The following is a 24,183-nucleotide window of genomic DNA, read 5'->3' as shown; positions in this document are numbered from 1 at the left end:
CAGAGGCACCCAGGCCCCTTTCAAATATTCCTTTCTGGCAGTACTGTGCCGTCACTTGGTGCCTGGCTCCTTTCCAGAGGAACAGCGCCGCGGCTACCTCCAAAGCCCGGAACCATGAACGTGGGATCGGGAGGGTTAAGTTCTGGAAAACATACAACAGCTGAGGCTAAACCATCATCTTGTACAGAGCGATACGGCCCATTCCATTCAGCGGCAGTGACTGCCATCTCTGTAAGTCCGTCTTGACACGCGCCAGAAGCGGATCTATGTTCTTTGCCCATGTTAGTTCCATTAGGAGAGTCACCCAAACGCCGAGATATTTAAAACATAATCTATAGAGGGGTATTGTGTCTTGCCAATCAAAACAGTCGTGGGTGATGACCAAGGGAACAAGCATCGATTTTGTAGGGTTCATTTTTAAACCTGATGCCATTTCATAGCTTTTTAAAAGAAGGCAGCGCGGGCCCGGCACACCTGGTGTGCCCATGTACAGCAGGACGTCGTCCGCATATAAGGCTATTCTATCTTCCCGGGTGTGCCTCCATCTCCAACCACAATATATTGTATCAGACCGGAACATCTGAGCCAGTGGTTCAATAACTAGGGTAAAGAGAATGGGAGACAGCGAGCAACCCTGTCTCGTACCTTGTCGGACTTCACAAACTGATGACAGGGTCCCGTTGACCTGCACCCTGGCCGAAGGGTGTACCTTTACCAGGTGACAAAACCTCGGTCCGATACCCGCCCGTCAAAGCACCAAAAAGAGAAAACCCCAGTCTACTGAGTCAAAAGCCTTCTCAAAGTCGATGAATAGAAGAGCCAGGTCCCAGGGCAGTCGGTGACGTTCAGCAAGGGCCACGTGTAGATGGCGGATACAATGTCGAGTACTCCGAGTTGCAATAAATCCGCATTGGTCGGAATTAATCAATTGTGGCAAGACTCTTTTGAGACGCATTGCAAGGATAGTAGCGTAAATTTTAACCTTGCAGTTAATCAGAGATATCGGCCTATAATCCGCACAGTGTAGCGATGGGGGTTGGGTTTTGGGGAGCACTACAATGGTGGCGGCATCCAGCCCTCCTGGAAAAGACCCACGCCGCTCCGCCTCCATGAACTGAGCCAACCGTCAGGGCCCCAAGTCAGCCTTATACGTTTTATAGTATTCTGACGGGAAACCGTGAGGACCCGGAGTTTTCCCTGTCCCTAACTCTGGCTCCGCTGACGACCTCCTCGCTAAGAGGTTAATCTAGAATTTGCACCTCAGTCAGGGGCAACCACGGCAAGGAAATGTCTTCCAGTAGCAGGCGGACATGGGTTAGATCAACCGATTCCGAGGCCTTATAAAGCGCTCCATAGTAGCGGGCGAAGGCCTTCGCTATTTCCTGGTGTCCCTCAACTCTGCCCCTCACCCCGTCCCAGATTTCAGGAATAGTACTAGAGGACCGGTGGTGGGAAACCAACCAGTACAGCAACTTTCCATTCTTGTCTCCCCAAACATAGATTCTCGCGGTGCTCGCTCGTCATAGAGCTTTCGCTGCCTCTAGAGATAAATCCCTAATTTCCTCATGTATTAAGGAAAGCTGTCGCGCCGCCACTTTGTTGGGCTCTACTTCCTGTGTACGTTCGATACGTGTTGCCCGCAGTTCCAATAGTTCGATGTTTTGGGTTTTTAAGCGTTCTATCTCTCGCATTTAGCCCTTGGCTGACCCCCCGCAGCATGGCCTTGCCTGCAGCCCGTAGGGTGCCAGGAGAGGACACTGAACCGTCGTTAAGGGTAAAGTATTCATTCTGCGCCTGTGGTAGGTGCCCCACAAATGCTTCGAGCTGCAGGTACCAAGCATTTAGCCTCCACATAGGGTGGTTGAGCGGTCGGGTATGGCTCATCACAAAACGGAGTGGTGTATGGTCGGAGATACCTCGCGTCAGAATCTCAATGTGGGAGAGGGCACCACAATCCATACTGGGCAGCAATATCAAGTTGATTCGGGACTGTAAGCCGTGGGCCCTGTGAGGTATGGGTGAACTGCCTTTGTCTCGGGTGCCATAGCGCCACGCGTCATGCAGCCGCTAGCCAGTCCGCAAGGCTCGCCGCCATAACGAGCCTGTGAGTCGGTATCGGACCGACTACATCCAAGGCGGGGTCTGGAGCCGCATTAAAATCTCCTCTCAACATAGTAACCCCCTGAGGCAGGCCTAGGAGAAACTGGGTCAGATCCCTGAGAGTCCCGCGTACCAGCGCCGGAGGGGCATACACACTGACTATGTTCATCGTTACCCCTTCAACTCTTCCAGTAATGGCCACAAAACGCCCTGACTGTCCCTCCAACTCTGTACCACTGTCAAAGGAAAGGAGCGGTGTAATAGAATCGCAACCCCACCCGTGATCCCCGTGCGAACCCTGCATGGTACACCCTATCAAAACCCCTCCGCTGCAGGAAGGGGCAACGCTCCCCGCAAGGTGCATCTCCTGTAGCAGGAGCACATCAGGTCAATATCTATGTATGATGGTAAATACTGCAGTGCATTTTAATTTTGTCTAAAAGACCATTAACATTCCAAGAGATAGCCTATATTGGACTCATCAGAATAATTGTAGGAAGATGTTACAACACTACCCCTGGGTGTGGCTGTTCTGGGTTTGAGGTTCCCCCTCTTCTGCCTCTTATGGGCCTGAACAAGAACTTTGTTTTGCCAATGAAGTCTCTGTACCTTCTGTCCTGTACGTCAACTAAAACAAACAAACATGTCAACTCGACATTAAACAATAGTGAATATCTTAATATAGGACTTGAACTCCCCAAACCCCCCCCCCAGAAGCATCTGTCGCCCCTATATATAAGCATTACCCCCCAAATCTAGTGGGGTAAAAACCAATAACTGAGTGAGCAGTGGTGGACCCCTCCATATCGTCGGATCATTTAAAGAAGTACAATTCATGGTAGTTAGTTATGTATGGCATTAATTCTTCATCATGGCAAGTAGCCCCCTCCCTGGAGTTGTCTTCGTTCATAGGGTTATAGTGCCGGGCTGCAGGATAAGTCAGTATTCTCAGATGAGTCCGAACCAGCCCGCGGTGAGCTTTGCGGCTTCAGGTCTCTCTCAGATTCCCCAAGCCCCTTCAGTAGCTGTGTATCTTTTGGGTTGTCAGATGCGACCACTAATGGGGAGTTCGAGCGAGAGCCAAAGCGTTCCCTGCGTTTCCTTGAACGTGTGCGATGCTGCTTGGCATGCAGTCGTTTCTGTTGGGTGCTAGACCGGTCTTCCGTCTGCGCCAGACCGAGGCGCCCGCCCATCGATCCGAGCGGCAGCTCCTCAGTCAACCACGTCCAAGCCGCAGTCGGTTGCTCAAAAAATGAGGTTTTATTGCCATGAACCACTCGCAACTTCGCGGGCAATAAAATACGGCACTGAATGTTCATTGCTCTCAGTTTTTGTTTGACTTCAAGAAATGAACGCCATTGTTGTTGCACGTCCTTTGTATAATAGGGAAAGAGGAGGACCTTAACCCCATTGCAAAAGAGGTCTCCTTTGGAGCGAGCCTCCTGCAAAACCACATCTCTGTCTTCAAAATTAAAAAGGCGAAGTATCACCGGTCTAGGTGGAGAGCCCGGCAGGGGCTTCATTTGTAGAGCTCTGTGAGCTCGTTCGATGGCGAACCATGGGATGAGACTGTCCGCTGGCATCCAGGAGCGAATCCAGTCTTCTAGGAACGTAGCGAGGGGCACCGCAGCTGTGGCCTCCGACAGACCCACAACCCTGAGATTATTTAGTCTAGATCTGTTTTCGGTGCCCCAACGTGATCTCAGATGCCTATCTTCTTCAGTTGTCTTCAATGGGCTCCGAGAGATGACCCTGCCATGTCCTTCTCTGGCGTAGCTCAACTCCTCCCAACCTTCTGCACCCCCCGTCACAGCCCCGAACAGAGATGAGGGAGAAAGAAAAGGGAAGCCAGCAGGGGATGTTCCATGGTGTACTGCACGCTCTATCTCCGCCTGCCTCAGCGTGACTCTTCCGTTGTTGTCTCCAAGGAAGGAAAAAAGGGGGGTGAGAAATGAGGCGAGAGGGGGGTTTTGTTCCCCGGTACTAGCACAGCCCCCCTCTTCAGTGTCCTGGGCCCCCCCATCTGCGCTCCTGTACCTTATCGCCGCCGCTGTCTCCAACGTTGGGCCAGCTCAATTCAATCCCGAGCCGATCTCCGTGACCGGTGGGCGCACCACCCTCCCAGGCACAGTCTTCCGCGTCGCAGCCACAGCAAGGGAGCCGACTCCGCTCACCCGGACCCTCGGTTCAGCCCACACCGCCGGCCGCCATCTTAGATGCGGGTCGTCCTGACCCTTAGTCGCCTCACCGCCGGTCGACGAACTGGTCGAATTCCTCTGTTCGGGAGGGGGGATGGGGAGGGGGGGAAGCGATCAATCCCCGTCCCCGCTTCTGGATAGCCACGGCAGGGGAGCGAAAGCTGCTCACCCGGACCCTCAGCACTTCTGCGCCGTCGGCCGCCCACGCTGGCCGGTAACATGGGCATGAGTCGCCCCGGCCCTTCTCTTCTTCACAACCGGTCGAGAAGCCGGTCAAAGTTTCCAGTGTACCGGGAGGGGAATAGCAATGCCCCCCTAGGCAAGAGGATGCCACTAATGAAGGCGGATTCTGGGCGAATTTGAAGGCAGATGAATGAGCGGTCCGGAGCACTACAAAAGTGCATCCGCCATCTTGATGCCTTGGCCACGCCCCCATCTTAAGTAACCTTTAAGCGCTATTGACTCCTAAGCACTGTTTCTGGATTTAATCTTTAAAAATTCACTTCTTGAAATCTTTTAATTGGATTTTTGTCATTTTGGTCTTGTTTTACTCCAATAAATATTCTCTATTTTTCCAAACTGGTATGGAGTCTTTTTGTAGTGTTTTTCACTGTTACTGTAATTTAAGTGTTGCACAAATACTTAACTTATTGCCTCTCAAGTTAAACCTGACTGCTCTGTGCCAAGTTACTAGAGGGTGAGCAGAGATGAATTTAGGTTGTGTATACTACTTACCCTGACTATGATTGTGGTCTCTACTTGGACAAAGTACATACATATGCCAACTTGAGACCCAATTTCTAACACCAAACATCTGCCCCTCACCACTTTACCCCACCCACCACCACGGAACATGCACATGTTTTCCAAAGGTTCTCCTGGAGAAACATGCAACTGCTTCAGTTTTTCAGACATACTTCTAGAAACATGTATGATTTTCTAAAGATCATACATTTACACCAAGTGTGGTACGTGTATGGGTGCAGATTTTGGTGTTCCCTAAAGAACCATACTTGTTCCCAATGGCAGGCTGGTTTACCAAATATATTTGAAATCGAACTTTTAAAGACTACTGTTTTTTTTGTTACTTTTAGGATGTAGTTGATTTGCTAGGTTGTTGAGGTGAATCTTTTTGTCACATTTTAACGGTTTACTGCAGATGTATAAAATGTCTAGGTTACTTCAACTTCCGGCACTGGAACAACAGCCACACTAGCAGTGCAGCCCGGGATTGTAGTTCTTTCTTCAGGAGGTGCACGTCTGCTGCAAGGGCTCAGACATGGAGGCTGTGTATAGAAGTGGTTAGCTTGCCAGTCAGTTACTCCTTTGTGTGGAACATGAAAATAACAACTTTTAAGTTAAAAAGAAACTCCCATCATAAGAGTGTCATTTTCTTTTCTCTTATTTTCTATCAAGGACTCACTTTTCTTAGATGTATCGGTGCAGACTGGAATTCAACAGCCAAGAACGAACTTAAGGAGGCGCTCTGTGCTGAAGCAGAAGAGAACTGCACAGGTAATAAAAGACTAATACTAATTGTAAAAATCGGATAAGAATATTTCTATGTAATGTAATTTAGCAGACACTGATTTGTGAAATCGAAAGGAGGCCCAAAATATAATCCATAATAGTCTGATTGAAGAGTACCTAGGTAAAATAGTGGACATTGGAATCGGCACATTGTTTAGAGTAAATGTGCAAAGATTTAAATACTCGCAACTTCCTCTCTTATTTACCATTCATGTTTGGAAACTGAGTTCCCTTCAGTTATGGCGTTCACCTGGCTCCATTCACGGCTTGCTTTATAGGAAGGGCTACCTCTGCCTTATGACAGATAATTGTGTGCAAGCTTTATATGGCACATTACTGGTATTTGACCTCTGCCTTTGTTAGCAGGCATAGCATATATCAACTCAATGAGGTAAACTGTAATGTAACTCCTCCGTCCATCTATGTTTCTAAACTGGGTAGTTAAGGGGTGGTTGGTGTGTTACACCCCCAATTAAATACATTCTTGGCAGTTTGGTGTGGGGGCCCTGAGTCATGTCTGCTATGTATGTTGGCTTTTTTGTCATCCTGTTTTCAATAAAGGTTTTTACATGTTCATTTTTGGGGGGATCATGAACTGAAATCTATTTAGGCCGAGATTTACAAAGATTTTGCTTTGGGGTTGCGTCCTTTTTGGATAGAGCTCCAATGCAAAATCCTTTTTGGTATTTACAAAGCCTTTCGAATGTCAATTTATGTGACTGTAAGAAAAAGTAACACAGTGCACCATGTTGCACTGTTTTGTGTTACTTAGCGTCCGGTAGGCATTCTGTGGGTGGTCCATGAGAGTCACTGTGCATCCACCCATGTATTTTGATGCAAACCCATATTTGCATAGACCTAGATTTCCAAAGATTTTGTCTGGTTGCAATACTTTTTTGTCACACCCTTCATGCAAAATCCTTTTTGCCATTTACAGATCCAAACAAATGTTCCATGGGTGGTGCATGGGTGTTCTGTGCATCCAGCCATCCCATGGGTTTTGACACAAACCATATTTACAAAGATTTGTAGACATGGATTTCCACCAAAATGGTGCTCATGTCTGAGGCTGGTGTAATGAGGCTAAATATCTTTATTTCTCCTCGTTATGTCCTCTTTGCCTGTGTGCCACATTCTGCAGCACATATACAAAGGAGATAAAAGACTCCAACGAGAGTTTTTTTTTTTTTTTTTTTTTTATGCAGGAAGATACGACATCTTGCACCAAAAACTGTCTTGACCATACCACAAACACCCTTGCACCATGGCACAATGGTGTCTGCATTGTGGCCAGACAGCCCAAAGTACACCAGGCCGTAGAGAGAGCAGAACTGCAACATTTCTTTGAAGATATAACACAGTTGTGCCCTCAACAACCAGCAACTTTGGTTGCTCTGGTGGTTTGCAGCACTTCTTTGTAAATATAGTCATTAGTGGCTGGTTCACCAAAAAAGTAGCAAATCTGCCCCATAGTAATACTCCTTGAATTGTGTGCAAATTTACTACATTCTAGAATTCATAAACATTGGCAGTAGTAGGTTTGGAAAACTACTCTAGTCTCGTGTTTCCATGCATTCTACTTCCAATCAAACAGCCAAAAGTTGATGAACAAATGCTTGCAAACAGTCTAACAATGGACAATGCCTCGGGTAGCATTCCAAACCATTGTTTATTGCCCGTTGTGCCACTCTAGACACTCAGCAGACAGAGTAAAGGCAGGGAGGGTGACAGAGAACTTTATAGTGGGGTACCCTCATTACATTGTCTCCATTATATCTTCTTACCATTACCCCATCAGTTTCACCTTAAATCTCCCTTGTCAATCACCTGTAGTTTGACACCATTACACTGGAGTTATGTTTCCCTTGATTGAAGTAAATTAACATAAGGCCTTTTAGAGCATGGGTACTCGCAAACATTTTCCAGGGGCCACAATGTTTGGTCTGTGAAGTGACAGAGGGCCACATTGATGCCAGCAGTGTGATGGTCAGAGGAGGATAGGGTATAGGGGAAGCGAGGCATATACATCCAGTGGCTGAATTGCACAATGTGAAACCAGAAAACCTGGGATTAATCATAGCTTCCCCACTTTACCAACCTGTGACCACAGGCAATTGTTATACGTCAATTTCTCTCCTTTTTCTTCATTATCCTCAAGATACATGACTTCAAGATGTGCACTCCACAATACCTTCTCCTGTGTTTTATTCAGTAAACTATAATGTTGTTCATGTATAACAGGAAGTCAGGCCACACGAAGAGTGCACATAACTGACTTGCCCCTTAGTTCACTATTGGCATTGTTGTCCATGTGGGGGGAATAATAAATATATCTACATTCATATTTGAAAACTATAATTTTAAGAAAATACTTCTCAATGCATGGATATAATCCTGATGTACTAAGGTGAAATAGTTCTGCATGTAAATAAAATACACATTTTTTTTAATTTTGAAGAGGTCTTATTATATTGTCACACTTTTACGCAAGATGGCTTTAAAATAAAGGTGTTCCTAAAGTTAAGTGGTCCAGCACAACCTAGTTATTTCCTTTCTTTGACTTCAATTAACCATTAAAAAAGGTTTGCCTGTTAATTTAACATCTTTTTAATGTTAGTGCTGAATCAAGTGAACAACCAGGGGCCGCATGTAAAGGTCAGGAGGGCCATACTTTGTGTATCACTTTGTTACAGAAAGTTTCAGGGTAAAAGTAAAAAATAGGGTAACATAGGCTTAAAAGGTGCAAACTGATGAGGAAAACTATTGAAATTACATTAGTCAGAAGAAAACTATTATATAGTGAAACGTTTGGAAAAAATATCTTATTAGTCTGGGAAAAACAAGTTTTAATCATATGACATAACTTAATGCATAATAGTGACTTTGCCGTACTGGGATTGTAGGAAAGTACCCTCTTTTTGGCATGTTATCCCCAATTTCTCCCTGATGTTAGTGTGTTTTTGACTGTGTCACTGGGATCCTGCTAACCAGGACCCCAGTACTTATGGTTTATGGCCTGCTTGTCAGTGTGTTTCACTGTTTTTCTAAATTGTCACTGGAGTCCTGCTAATCAGAACTCCAGTGCTCATGCAGCCTCTGTTTCTAAATGTATCACTGCATACTAGTGACTATATATTTCACTCCAAATTTGCATACTGGACCCCCCTTATAAGTCCCCAGTATATGGTACATAGGTACCCAGTGCATTGGGGTTCCAGGGAATCCTTATGGGCTGCAGTATTTCTTTTGCCACCCATAAGGAGACCTTACAAAGACTTCACTGCACCAGGTCACTTATAAGTCACCTATATAGCTAACCTTCAGACCCTGAAGGCTAGGAGCACAGTACCTGTGTGTGAGGGCACCCCTGCACTAGTGGAGGTGCCCCCACATCGTTCAGGCCCATTTTCCGGGACTTCGTGAGTGCGGAGACGCCATTATAAGTGTGCACTACACATATAGGTTACAATGGTAACTCGGAATATGGCCAAGTAAGGTGTCTAACAACTGGGAATTGTTGCACAATCCCATGCACTCTGGGGGCTCCACCATGGCCCCCCAGTACTGCCAAACCAGCCTTCTGAGGTTTTCACTGCAGCCCCTGCTGCTGCCACCTCACAGACCGGCTTCTGCCCTCCTGGGGCTTGAGCAGCTCAATCCCAGGAAGGCAGAACAATGCATTTCCTTTAGGAGAGGGGTGTTACACCCTCTGCCTTTGGAAATAGGTGTTACAGGCATGGGAGGGGTATCCTCCCAGAGCGTCTGAAAATGCTTTGAAGGGCACAGATGGTGCCCTCCTTGCATAATCTTGTCTACACCGGTTCAGGGACCCCCCCCCCCCCAGTACCTGTTCTGGCGTGAAACTGGACAAAGGAAAGGGGAGTGACCACTCCCCTGTCCATCACCACCCCAGGGGTGGTGCCCAGAGCTCCTCCAGAGTGTCTCTGGGTTCTGCCATCTTGTTTTCAGGATGGTCAGGGAACTCTGGGAGCATCTGAGTGGCCAGTGTCAGCAGGTGACATCAGAGACACCTCCTGATAGGTGCTTACCTGGTTAGGTGAACAGTCTCCCTCTCAGGGCTATTTAGGGTCTCTCCTCTGGGTGTTTCTGCAGATTTGGATTGCAAGACTCTAGCAGGAATCCTCTGCATCCTTTACTTCATCTTCTACGGACGGATCAATCGCTGACTGCTCCAGGAACTTTACAAAACTGCAACAAAGATGCAAAGATGACTTCTGCAACATTGTAACTTCAGCTCCTGCCAGCAACTGCAACAGTTTCCAGGTTGTGCATCCTCCGAGGACTGCCTGTTTTCAGCCTGCATGTGAAGAACTGAAGGCATCTCCACTGAAGTGATGGAGCCACTTCCCTGCTTCAGCAGGCACCTCTCTGCAGTGACGACTGATGGCTTGGACCCCCTCTCCAGACGACCTGCTAGATCCAGCAACACGGGTGGTTGACTAAAGTGACTCTGACAGTCCCAACGTCCAGCTGTCCAACTTTGGTGGAGGTAAGAGCTTGCCTCCCCACGCAAGACAGTACCCCAGTGCACCGCCTGACTTGCAGTTGCTAAGGTTTGTGTGCGAGCTTTCAAGAAATTCTTCATGCATAGCACAGCTTAGGCCCCCAGCACTCCATCCTGTGATACACAGCTTCCTGAGTTCTCCGGCGGCGTGGGAAACCTTTGTGTTGTGCTGCGTGGGCCCACATTTGCATCTTCTTTGTCCCCGTCCTGAGGGACTCCTGTGCGCGCTGCCTGGTCTTCTGAGGCTCTGTGAGTTGCTGAGAGCCCCCTCTGTCTCCCCTCCTGGGTAGATGCCATCGGGTCCCTCTTCGTCCCAGGCAGCGCCATTTTCAACTAACCGCAAGCTTGCGTTTACAAAGGCTTGTTGGTGGAATCCAGTGACGCAAACCAGACTGCATTCATCCATCCGGTGTGGGACATCTTCTGCACCAACCAGGAACCCGCATAACTCTTTTTTTTTTTTGGTGCACAACTGACTTTGTCTTCTGACTGGTGGTTCCACTTTTGCACCATTGTCCAGGTTAGCAGGGGCTCCTGTTCTCCCTGGACACTTCAGTGCTTCTTGGACTTGGACCCCTTCTTCAACAGGTCTTCAGGTCCAGGAATCCATTGTTGGTGTCTTGCAGTCTCTTCTGGTTTTTGCATTATCTTCTACCACGACTTCTAGTGTGTTTTAGGAAACTTTCTGTGTTGTACCCCTGCTTTCCTGGACTCAGGGGTGGGGCTCCTTACTTACCTTTGGTGTCTTCTTACACTCCTAGCACCCCTCTACACACTACACTTGCCTAGGTGGAAAACAGACTTTTGCATTTCACTCTTTTAGTACATGGTTTGTGTTACTCCTAAGCCCATTGCAACTATGGTGATTTCCGCTATTTGCACTGTTTTCCTACTGTGTACTTACCTGTTTCTGGCTACTAGTGTATATATTGTGTGATTTACATACCTCCCAAGGGAGTATAGCCTACAAAGTATTTTTGGCATTGTGTGACTAAAAGATAGTACCTTTATTTTTGTAACACTGAGTATTGTCTTTCATGTGTGTAAGTACTGTGTGACTACAGTGGTATTGCAAGAGCTTTGCATGTCTCCTAGTTTAGCCTTGGCTGCTCTGCCTACAGCTACCTCTAGACAGCCTGGCTTCTAGACACTGACTACATTTCACTGATAAGGGATAACTGGACCAGGTATAAGGTGTGAGTACCTCTGGTACGCACTACTAACCAGGCCAGACTCCTACAGGGATCACATGTTGATGTATTCTGCATTTAACTAATCCAGATTGTAGCCATGTAATCATCTAGTTAAAGTTGACATTTGTCCTTAAAAAGCGGGGACCTAGATAATATTAAAGTGAGTTATACAGTTAATACAAAATCATGAATGGGATAGCTTGAAAATAGTGGAACCTGGACATTTTATGTTTTGTTATTGTTGTTTTATAACATGCTAATCAGCCATGAGGGCATCTGGTTGCTCTGTAGTAGGAGTCTGAGGCCAGCCCTGTGAGCTTCCTCGAAAAGCCAAGTCTTCAACTTCTTGCAAAAGTCAAGAAGGGAAGAGGAGGCTCCGATATGTTGTGTGAGGTCATTCCAGGCTTTAGGGGCCAGGTACAGGAAGGCACAGCCCAATGCTCTGCTTTTGTGTATGCGTGGGGTGTGTGCTGTTGAGAGACAAGCAGAGTAGAGGTGTCTGGAAGGTTGGTGTAAGTGAATATGCCTGTTTGGGTAGGCAGGGCATATTCACTTGCAGAGAGCTTTGTATCGAGAGCCAGTGGAGTTCCTCCAGTGTGGTATGAGCTGGGCTTGGCGTGGGAAGTTGAGGGCCACTCTGGCTGCTCAATGTTTGATGGTCTACAGTCTTCTTGTTAGCTGGTTGGTAATCCCTGCATGCAAGTTGTTACCATAGTCTAGTCCAGTGGTTCCCAAACTGTGGTCTGGGGGCACCTGGGGGTCAGCAAAGCCTCCTCAGGGGTTCCACGACTGCACAGAAAGTTAAATAATATTAACAGAATAGGTCCTCAGCTTTCAGTAATGACTCAGTAGGGGATCCACGGATGATTCAGTGGGGGTCCCCGGGTTCCAGTAATAAAGTGGGGTCCACAGAAGTCAAAAGGTTGGGAACAACTGGTCTAGTCTGCTGGTAATTAGGGAATTGGATGATTGTTCTCCTGGTGTTATCTGGTAGGCACTTGACTGTTTTCTTCGCCATCCTTAGTGTGTTGAAGTAGGTCGAGAACACTGCTTTGACTTGGGCAGTCATGTTCAGTTTGTGGTCTATGATGATTCTGAGATTGCTCAATTGCAAGGAGGAAGTTTGAGTGGGTCCAAGGGATGTTGGTCACCAGGTGGAGCCCCATGGCAAGGCATTCTTCCTGAAGATTACCACCTTGGTCTTGTCAGAGTTCAATTTATTGGATTTCATCCAGGTGGCTACTTCTGCCATGCTTGTGGAGAACATGTCCCTTTTTTTTTTTTTCTTCTACCAGAGAGAGACAGTATCAGTTGTTTGTTGTCGATGTAAGTGAGGATGTTTATGTTGTGAGCTCTAATTATGTCAGCCGGTGGGGTCATGTAGATGTTGCAGAGTGTTGTGCTGAGCAAGGAGTACTGTGGTACTCTGCAAATAAGATCTAGTGCTTCAGAGGAGTATGGCGCCATGTTAACAGTTTGGGTCTTCCAGTGAGGCAATCCATTCAAGAATAAGTCCCTTTATGCCTGCCTTGTGGAGGTGTTGGATTAAGGTGTGGTGGGAGACTGTATCGCAGGCCGCTGATAGATCTATAAGGATGAGGACTGTGGTTTTCTCCTGTCTAGTATGTTACGGCGGTCCTCCAGTGCTGCCATAAGGGCGGTTTCCTTGCTGTGGTTTTGTCTGTATCCTAAGTTTGTGATATTGAGAAGCTGGTGTTTGTCAAGGTGGTAGGAGAGGTGCTTGTTGATAGCTTTTTCCAGGGCTTTCGATGAGTAGGGAAGGAGAAACAATGGTCAGTAATTGGCAAGTTTGGTCAGGTCTGCCAACAGTTTTTTTTTTTTTTTTTTTTTTTGGGATTGTGTTGATGGCTGCATATTTCCATGGTTCTGGAAAGGTGGCATTACTGATGAGGATATTGAAAATAGGGGTGAGGCCTCGCTGATAGGGATTGCTCATTTGACAAACTTGTGGTGGGGGGCATGGATCTGCTCGGGATGCAGAGTGAATGATTTTCCTGATTGTTGTTGTTTACTCTGTGTTCCTTGTGGCGATTGTGTTGACTTTCTTTGTCACTTGGAGACATCTGCAGAGACCGGCGGGGACTGTTCTAGGGGGAGGTAGAAGTATATGGCTGAAGTGCTGCTGCAGAAGATGTTTGAGAGGTCTATGCATAGATATTGCAATGAGTTGATGTTTCAGGTGACAGCTGTGAGTGTGGTGAGGTTTTTGAAGACTGAAGATTTCTTTGCTGCTGGTGTTTATTCGTTCAACTAGGGCCTTCCTCTTGGTTTCTTGGATGAGTTGGTGGTACTGCCTCTGGACAGACTTGAAGGGGTCTTATTCAACTTATCTTTTGCTGGTTCTCCATTTATGGTCCAATTGTTTGCAGTGTCACTTAGTCATTTTGATGTCTTCTGTATACCAGCTGGATTGTGTTCTGGTTTTTTCTGTGTTACTATGATGCATGGGGTAGTGCATCAGTGCAGTGTAAGATCCATTTGTTGAAGTTCTCGATTTGTTGTGTGCCAGGATGCCTGTAGTTTCCTGTGTGTTCTCATGTAGAGTGGTCATCCACTTCACCTCTGTTATGTTGCTCCAGGGTCGGTTTGCTAAGCCCACTGTGGGGGTCTTACAGATTGATAGAAATGTATTATAAAACGGACTGTGGCATGTTCTAGCCAGGTGGTGAGACTTGATCATGATGTAGTCAAAAAATGTAAAGAAGTGGTGTAGGATATGTCCTGAGGCATACGCAGGCTTAATGACTAGTTGTGTTAGTCCCAAGTTTCTGAGTTTGTCAAGCAGTGCAGCTGAATTGTGGTCAGTCCAGTCTTCAGGATGGAAATTGAGGTCTCCTAGGAGGATGGAAGAACTGGAGTCGAGGACATGGGGAGGGATGAAGTATGTGATGTTGTGTTTGAAGTTGACTCACCGGCCTGGTGGGTGTTGGCCTAGGATCCCATCCAGTTTGACATTTTCTGTGATTTGTAATTTGAAGTTCTGGTGATCCATGTAGTTTGCTCTGCTCTGGTTTTGGCGGAGATGATGCAGATGAATGTCTTTTTAGAGGATGGGTATTCCTTCTACAGGACTATTATTGGCAGTCTTACCTGGAGATCTTGTGTCCGGCAGGGATGGTGGTGGCTGTGTCTGGCACTGAAGCTGGGATAAGCCGTGATTTAGTGAGGAAGAGGAGGTCCAGGGTGTCATGTTCCAGCAGGTCCCAGATCTCCATGGTGAGCTTGCTGAGTGTGTGGTACTGAGGAGCATGCACGCTATTCGTGTGGGGGGCTGCTGGTGTGTTTTTGGTACTGGTGTTTGAGTGCATGTTGGTATAGTGGATAAGTTCTTGGTGGGTGTTGTGGGCGCAGTAGTGCAGGTGAAGTCAGCTTTAATGTTGTGTTGTATGGTGTGGCGTACCAGCAGAAGGTAGTAGGGCATCCGAGTTTCAAGGCATTAAGGAGATCCGCAAATAGTGTCTCTGGCACTGGGCTTGGTACGTGTGTGTATGGGCTTGACTTTGATGCACCTTTGGCACACCTGCTGCGCGCAGCTGCCATTAATTATTCCCTGGGAGGGGCGCAGGCGGTGATAGGCGGAGCTAAGGAGGAGTACAACAGCAGAGAAGGTGAAGGTGAGACTCGGATGAGGAGCAGGGGGGGATGTGGATAGAGAACGGGTGAGAAAAGGGTGCAGAAAAAGGTGAAGGGATGGCAAAGGTAAAAAAAGGAATGAAAGAAATGGCACAGAAAAGTCACAGAAGTAATAATAGAGTGAGAAATGGCACAAACAGCCAAAAAGAGCAGGAAACGGCACAGAGAAGTCACTGAGTGAGAGAAGTGGCACAAAATTTACAGAAAGAGATTAGGTGACGGAGAGAACTACAATGAGAGAGTTGAGGCGGGTGCCGTGAGGTGGTGGAGCTGGCCCTTAAAGAGCCTTCACCATATTGGAAGAGAGGTTGAAGGTGAGTCCAGGAGGAGGAGCTGGACCTATGAACCTGCTGAAGTAAGCTTGCTTTGATGGCTGATGCATCCCCCACCTTGGATGTTGGGAGTGAAATGCACTGTGAGATTCTTTTCAGCAGGGGAAAACAGGATCTCCTGAAAAGAGCATAGAGTAACCCCTGGGAACTTAAACCCCTTTTTTTAGGGAGGAGGCAAGAGTCTCCTCTCCACGCATGGCCCTGCAAACCATAAATTGGACGCCCCCAAGGAATCCTCGTGAAAGTACTTTCTGGCCCTGCGTTAAAACTGAAGAAGAATGACACTCTGTTTTCTGTAACCTGAGAGGAGCCCTGAAGGACTGGTCCTGCTCCCTCCTGTACCCATGACCAAAATGTAGATTCCAAGAGTCAGTCTGCTGACCTGCTGTGCGGCTACAGGGATATAACAAGCTGAAGAAACAGGTTTGTCCCTCATGGAGTTTCTTTGCAACAGTAAATCAATTTCAGAGCGCCTTTGTCGATAAGGTGTCCAACCCAGTGGGGCCTTCTTTGGATACAGCTTGCTGCCTTGTCCCACTGAAGAAATCCGGGCTCCGCTTCAGAGATTAACTCCCAAGGTAGAAATATTGACTGGACAAATGCGCCAAAAGTATTAGACCAATGCAACAATGACCCTGGTTGCAAAATTCGACTTTTCTGCCTCTGAAAGTTTCCTGCAAAATCAGTGGCTTCAGCATGAGCTCCTGCAACGTCAAGCAGATTCCAGTAAGACTTTCCTGGATTCAGACTGCGGCCTTGCCCCACTGAGAGGTTGTGACTTCCATTTTGCAGACTACGGGCCTGATTATGACCTTGGCGGAGGGGATTACTCCGACACAAACGTGACAGACATCCCACCCACCCTACTACAAGTTCCATTATATCCTATGGAACTTGTAATACCACGGATGGGATATCCGTCCCGTTTATGGCAGATTAACCCCCTCCTCAAAGGTCTTAATCAGGCCCGAACTCTGATATATTCCTCAACAGTCCAGCTTGGTGTATCTGACCTCTGGATCCATTGTGGTCACCCTTACAGTATGTGCAGGTCCTGGTCTTCCACAACTATTGTACCTTAGCAGCTTTTAGCTCTATTTTCAATTAAAATAAAAAAAAAAACTAACATCTCTGGTTCCCCTGACTGGATTTTTGTCATGTTGGTGTCATTTGTTTATTAAAATGTACTCTATTTTTCCAATTTGGTTTGGGATTTTTATTGCTTTGTGTTTTGACATTACTACTGTTTTGGTACTGCATAAATACTTTATACATTGCCTTAAGTTAAGCCTGTCTTCTTTATGCCATAGCTACCAGGGGGTCGAGTTCAGATTAGTGACTTTTGGGATTCAAATTGAAAAATAGTGTTATTATGGCCTGTGATAGGTGACCTCCCACCCCATGTAATAATCCACTTATTTACAAAGAGCCAACAAAAATCTTTATCCAGCAAATTGCAAAGCTCTATGCCAGCAAGCGTTTTTAGCAGCTTCACCCTGGCTCTTTCCTGATCTTCTCGGCAAAACGTTTATAATCCCATTATAGCAAACTAATTGACGACTCCTGCTCAAAGCAAACCTCTCCATAGATCGCTGTGGGGTGATACTGAAAGCACCTACTGTGGTCACCAAGTTAGTAATGCTTCTTTCTGGACACTCCAAGTAGTGATCTACTGCTATAAAAATATTGCCAATACAATTCAAAGTCTGCAGGCCTCAAATATCCAGCCATATGTTCTCCCACAGTCTTTACTTGGAGACAAGGCAGGACAGGAGCAGTCACCACATCCAAACATGTACTCCATGCCACCAGTAATCTTCCCCCTCATTGCTAGATGTTCGTCATGGACTAAACTGGATAGGATAGTCTTTCTCATAATACATATCTTAATGCAGTCCCGTGCTTCAGATTTAACTCATCCATCACAGACCAAATATTGACAATTTCTCTTAAGTTATTTTTCTTAGGAAACTTTAATTACTTTTCAGATCAGTTCTAAACATCTGTGATCGTTTACAGCATCCACTTCCCAGTCTTCCTCACCCAAACACACTTTTGCAGCATAAACACTTTTACTTAGCCTTTGTTCTTCATAAAGGTAATGTGAACATTTGGTAGATTTTGCATTTCTAATGAAACGTTTAGCAAAATATGCCACCTGCTTCATGAACTCTATGGAAGTGGAATGTAATTCTTGGCTCTCAAAGATAGCCTGTAATGGTTCATGATGTGTTTTTGGTAATGTGTTACCTTACAAGAATGGCTCACATTTTCAGACTCATAACATCTTACCTCAACCCTATTTTTTTCAACGGTTGCACATATCTTTGAAATACATTTGCCTCACTGACGTGACCCAAAAACTTCCTTAGGCTCCAATAATTGACAAACGTGGTGACCTAATGTTTCCTCCATACCCCTTCTGAGTGATCGTAATGGTTACTTGCACAGTCCCATATATGCTCTCGTTGATGTGCCTATGTACAACATTTATTGTACACAAAAATACAACAACTTAACAGGAAAACATAACAAGTATGCAACATGCAACTTGAACTGTAACAGCGCTATCTGGTGTGTTTTTCTGTGTACACATATATGATACTGTTTTTGTGTTTCATTTTTATTGTGTTTCTTGAGTGTGTTACACTGTACCTGGCCTGAACCTTCACTCAGGCCTCTTTGACCTATTATACAACTGGACCCGCAGCCCGAGAGGGTCCAGGAGTCTTTGGAGGCCCCGTTTAAAATTGCGGACAAATTAACCAGAAACCTGGTAGTTTGGGATTAAAAGAAGTTGTTACATTGTGCCTTGTGTTCGCCTTTCAGCTCGAAGGAGCGCAAGCCAGAGTTGGAATGTGCCTTTGAGGGAAACTGTAGGCCCGTGCTGTGAAGGAAACAGTGGATGTGAAGAATAAGCACTGTTGAGCAGTGTTGGAAGACTGCTGTGAGACCAGGAATGAATATTTACCTTGACTTGAGCGCTTCTTGTCGCTGCATGATCACTACACCAGTCTCACCTTAGAAATAGTTTAGGGGGTCCCTCCAACAGCTTCAAGTATCTGGGATATTAGCTAACGTGTAACCTTCTTACAGAGCTTTCTTTGGTTAAAAGAGATTGAGAAACTCCAGTACCTTGTGTGTTTGTCCTAACATCTGGATGAGAAGCTCGAGCGTCAATTTCATGATCATCTTCCAAATGGCTCAGCTCTAGAATTTTATATACTTTTATGCAGGGGCGGCTCCTTCGCTGTGGCAAAGGAGGGCCGCCCCCAGCTAAGCCAGGAGCTGGAAGATCAAACAATATTTCTTTATTGTTTTATCTTTCAGCTGCTTGCTCAGCCAGCAGCATGTGGAGGGAGGAGCAGGCTGGACCACGGGAGGTTGGAAGAGAGTGCCCCTAAGTGCGCATGTGTGTTTGGCCTGCAGTTTCAGGCCAGCCAAAAGACACATGTGCACTTAGGTTTCTCCAGCCTGGCTGCATTATACAGCCAGGCTGGAGAAACTGCACAGACCCCGGGGTTAAGTCTGAGCAGCAGTCCAAGCCGCTCATACCAATCCAGACGCTGCTTTCTTGCTATGTTTAGCATGAAAGCAGCACCAGATTTGCTGGGGAGCCTTTGCTGGTGTTCCAGTGAATGCTGGTACACCAGAAGAGAATCGAGGCAGCGACAGCGACGGGAAGAGGTAATTTCTTTTTTTAATTTTTTTAATTTTTTTGTTATTTCCCCTCCCCTTGAGATTTGCGGCAGACACTGCTGCGTTTATAGCATATGCTAGCAATAAACAACACAATATTGTACAAACTTTAAAAAAACACTGCTATATGTACAAACCATACATTTTTATTATGTGATTTATACATTCAATATTAATAGAAAATTTGAATCAAAAATAAATGCTACATGTATGTAAATTTTGATACCTATGTGGAAAATACGAAAGGTAGAACCAAAGAAAGACATTTTTTATATCTTCATAGAGTTATAGGTTTCCATTCTAGCCTAATGCTTTTAGGTAACTGGGATGGCATCTAGTGTTTATAGTGGTTCATATAACTCAGAAACTGTCACAATTCACATATGATGGGGACTTCAATCTACCCCACAGGGTTCTAAGGCTAATTCTTTTCCTCAATAATGTTCATGGCCTGATCTCAATATTTTGAGGAGTCTTGTTCCTTGGGCTAATATTCTCAATGGCATTATTACATCACACAGAAATCTGGAGCAGTGTTTCTACTAGGCACACAAAATATCTGGTGGCAGTATTTCTCCTGGTAAAGTAGTCTTCGTAGTACTTCTGTTTATAAGATGGCCATATTTATGCTGGAATTCTAGCCATGATGAGAATTATTACATGAGCCCAGCTTATCAGTTACAAACATTTCATCGCTTGCACAAGCATTGTGCAATAGCAAATCCAAAATTTGCAAAGTCAATAACCAGTTCTGTCTGGTGCAAAGGGGCAGTAGAAAGGTATTCCTCCAGCTTTGTGGCTATGTAGTATCCCAGATGAATCTCAGATTTAGGCTCTGCTTCAGGAACTGATGTTATTTTCTAAAGTCAGTACTTGGTATGGGGGTAGAAGAGGGTCTTGCATGCCAAAGAAGTATCAGTCCCCAGACAAGTTGTAAATTCTAATACGATTGTCAGTAGGACCCTCATTTGGAGAGAAACAGGCTCATTAAGTCTGCATGTGCAGAGGAGAAGAACCTTGGAGAAGTTCTGAGTCAGCACGTGGTAATGAAAAAGGAAGGGAACAGGGACATTGTAGGTGTCTGTGGGCGTGCAGCTAAGTGTGTGACTTTGTGTGTACATGGCATATGAAACCATCTAGTGTGGGTGGGGGTTGGGGTTTACAGTGTGGGGATCCATTGTGGCCCACCATGACTTAATGAAGTCCTGTTTAGCAGCAGTTGTGTTCTTTATGGCATGATAGTGGTCACTCCAGAACTTAATGTTGCCATTTTTGTTGACATTCTGACTATTCTTGGCATACATAGTGACTCCTTCATCAAATATTTGGGTCATTTCATAGTGACAATCTAGCTTTCCTTGGCACAATGGTAATCGCTCCCAGACGTAATATCCGTTTTGACCAAATTATGGCTACCACTGGCACTGGTTATAGCCACTCTGATATATATCCTGGCATTTTTTACGACCGCCTCTTTGTCTGACATAATGATGGGCAGACCTTGACCTAATATGGACATTTTAGGCAGAATAATAACTGTGCCTAGCATAATGGTATCTGTCCTTGACTTATTGTGAGTGTCCTTGACACAATTCGGGTGTTTGACCTGGCCCTTGTGGCAGGGTCATCCCCTGACTTTTTGCCTCCTTCCTCCTATTTTTTTCTGACCTCTCGCTGTTGCGTCTAGGACTTTGAGCACTTTATCACTGCTGATCAGTACTAAAGGGCAGGTGCTCTCCCATCTAAAGTTGGTATGATTGGCTTATACCTAATTGGCATACTTAATTTACCTATAAGTCCCTTGTACAGTGGTATCTCTATACCCAGGGCCTGAAAATTAAATGATACTAGTGGGCCTGCAGCACTGCTTGCGCCACCCACTGAAGAAGCCTTTCATACCTGTCTCAGGCCTGCTAGTGCCGGGCCTGTGTGTGCAGTTTTCTGCCATAGGGACCTGGCATCTAAATGTACTTGCCAGGCCCAGAACTCCCCTTTAATTACATGTAAGTCACCCCTAAGGTAGGCCCTAGCTAGCCCTATGGACAGGGTGCTATGTACGTAGAAAGCAGGACATGTGCCAGGTTGCGTGGCCTGTCTTGGTAGTGACAAACAGCCTAACCTATTGTCTCACTGCTGTGAGTGCTGCCTTCTGGTAGGATTCCATTAGAAACGCCCTGCCTTCTATTTAGGTGGTATTATCTGATTTATGAGGGGTCGCGTAGGCATGTTTAGTATGATTGTAATGGTGATGAGAAATGCTTGTTAATGGCGTAAGTGGATTTTTTATTATTATTACAGAAATGCCACTTCTAGAAAGTGAGCATTTGTCGGTGCTTATGACTGGTGTTTTGCAGCTTGGCTCCAATCCATGTCTGGGCAGAGTGACAGTTGAGCTTTGTGCATACTTTTGAGACAGCCTGTACACAGGGAGGGGGGAGGTGTCACAGAGGTGCATCTGCATACTGAATAGTCTTCCTGGGCTGGGAGAAGGGAGAGGCTGGGCACACCTACATTTGTAAAGGCTGTGCCCGGGCCTCACCCAACAGGGTAGTTTACCCCCTACTGATGTTTGTAGCCTGTGCTAGAGGAGAGGGGGGGCACTCCCTGAACCAGTTGTAACTGGTTGGAACCTCCTCTCCCCTTCCTTTGTGGACACACTGTAAAACTGAGTATAAGTACAGGGGGGTTTTTCCCACAATTTGGAGACACTTGGGAACTTACTTGGAACTGGACACAGAATGCTGGAAGGACTCCCCAGGACCCGCCATGGACTGCTGCTGCTGTGCTGACCTGTGACCTGCTTGGTCATATGGAGGAACTGCCAACTGCCTGCATTTACCTTGTGCTGGCCTGCTGCTGGTCCCTGCTGCAATGTGTTTCCTTAACTTCGTCCCCCAGGGGCAGGGTGCTGTGGCCCCTGACCACAGTAACTACTGACAACACAGGGAGTGCTGTATTTCCCTTTATAGCGCCTGGAAGGCACTTCACGGAGTTTGTCATAACAGCCTTAGCGCCTTGGGAGCGCCTTCTTTTTGCTTATTTGCTCTGGTAAGCGATTTTCTGCCATTAGGAATCACCACCACGACCCGGGCTCTCTAAACATCCGAGCACTTCTGCTGGTGCCCCCGGGAGGAGGAGGAGGAAGGGAGCACTGCGTTGAGGTGCCTCCAGGGGACTGAGGAAATGTAAGAAGTGCCCCCGGGGCATAAGCAGGCAACCATTCCTGGTGCCTGGTGCTCCTGCCGCAGCGCCTCTACGAGGGAGGAACAGGGCAGGAGAGGACTGTGGTGGCCCTGAGGATCGGGGCGGATTAGGGGCCGCTGCCAGTGCTGTGCAGGCAGCGGCCCCTGGAAGGTGCAAAAGCACCATTTTGGCTCGTGGACTGGGGAGGGAAACCTCATCGGAGGTTCCCCAGCTGCCGAGCCTTTCTCGCTTTGCCGTCCCCCTCAGCTTTTCGGATCAGGGGAGGGAGGCCTTATCGGAGGCTGCTTCCTTTTGCCCTCATTGTTGTACCCCCCCTCGTTGGACGGCCAGTGATGGCCCGGGGGGGCCTCCCAGAAATGCAGGCCCTAGTGGGGCCCATTATAAACTAGAGGGGGTGCGTGGTGCCCACCTCCTTTCCTAATCATGTTGATGGCTTTGGTCCCTGCTCTAGAGGGCCAGTTGAGGCCCCGGGCACCCCCCCTCCTGAGATCGCAAGCCCCAGGAAGGACCCGTTATAAGCCAGAGGGGGTGCGTGGTGCCCCCCTCCTTCCCCATACTGCAGAGTGGCCCCCAGAACGAGCGGAAGGAGCGCGCGGGTGGGCCCCATGTTATCACTCTTGGCACCAGGAGTGCCGTTTTTATCAGGACAAACGGGTACTTTAAAAGGCATCCCTACTTCTTAGGGTTCCTAATATGGACTTTATGGATTGAATTTAAATGCTAACCTGTTTGCCTTATGATGTGTTAAGTATTTGTTTGCTAATGTTCCTTTTATGGGCATAACATGCTAATATGTTTTTTCACTTGCCATATGTTTTATAAGTTTCTTGATATGGGCGTTGATGATATTTCTATGACAAGTGCATTGGTGTAGTAATGTGATTCCTGACTACTGCTTATGTTGCAGATATTAAGTAACCTGTGTGTTATATGTGACTACTGCTGGTTCTGCAGAGTAACTAATGTGTAACGTTCTGACAACTGCTAAGGTAGCAGGATATTACTGACATGTTGTGTTTGGTCTAATAATTGCGTTGTGTACAATACAGTAGATTTTCATATAACTTGGTGTTGTGTTTCCTTTGTGGGGGGGGATAGTGCGTCACGTGTGTTGTGTGTGTTGTGCAAACACTTTACACATTGCCTGCTTGACTGCTCATTGCCAAGTTACCAAGGGGGTGAGAGCAGGGGTTACCTTGGACGTGTAACTCCTGTTAACGCGTCCTTTTATGTTAATTTATTACACATTAGGACTCGTTTCAGGCCAATTAATCTTTTGACCCAGTTGAGAGAGACGTAGGACGAGATAGCTAATCAATGTCAATCAATATATCAATAATGTCATCAACACTTATCACAACAATACATTTCACCTTAGTCAGAGTCATTAATCAATTCAACGACGCTACCATGACCTTTCAGTCATGAATAATCACACCAGTTTAGAAGAATTTTATGAATTTTATTCCCTATTGATTACACTCTGAGTAAATGAGTTAATCTCAAAACCAAGAAACATACAAGCATAGTCACGATATGGCAGCTGTGATAAGATTTCATTAACGCGAAAATCACAAACATTAGAACATAACACAGCGTAAACATAGGTCAAAATAGCAGAGTGCCAAACACACGTCAGTTCAACATAGCACAATGTCAGTTGTTTGTCTATTTGCGTCAGATTTGATGAACCCCTGTCCTAACCACTGATTAGCATCCGCATGTTGGGCTTCATGCAAAAGATTTAG

General features: G+C 46.4%; 1 protein-coding gene across 4 annotated transcripts in view; it reads left to right on the top strand.

Moving 5' to 3' along the window:
• The window catches only part of BTC (betacellulin), a 245,214-nt gene that overhangs the window by 32,324 nt on the left and 188,707 nt on the right, over window positions 1-24,183 (top strand). For all 4 annotated transcript variants that reach the window (XR_011203821.1, XR_011203824.1, XM_069235472.1 and 1 more), the window contains exon 2: window positions 5,715-5,813. Coding sequence is in view for 2 of the 4 variants with exons in the window: in XM_069235472.1 (XP_069091573.1) it covers window positions 5,715-5,813 (99 nt within the window). In the remaining 2 variants the exon portion in view is untranslated. The remainder of the gene's footprint in view (window positions 1-5,714; window positions 5,814-24,183) is intronic.

The sequence above is a fragment of the Pleurodeles waltl genome, chromosome 1_2 (assembly GCF_031143425.1).
Source record: "Pleurodeles waltl isolate 20211129_DDA chromosome 1_2, aPleWal1.hap1.20221129, whole genome shotgun sequence".
NCBI lineage: Eukaryota > Metazoa > Chordata > Amphibia > Caudata > Salamandridae > Pleurodeles > Pleurodeles waltl.
The sequence above is the reverse complement of the archived record's forward strand: the minus strand, read 5'-3'. Positions and strand labels throughout refer to the sequence as shown.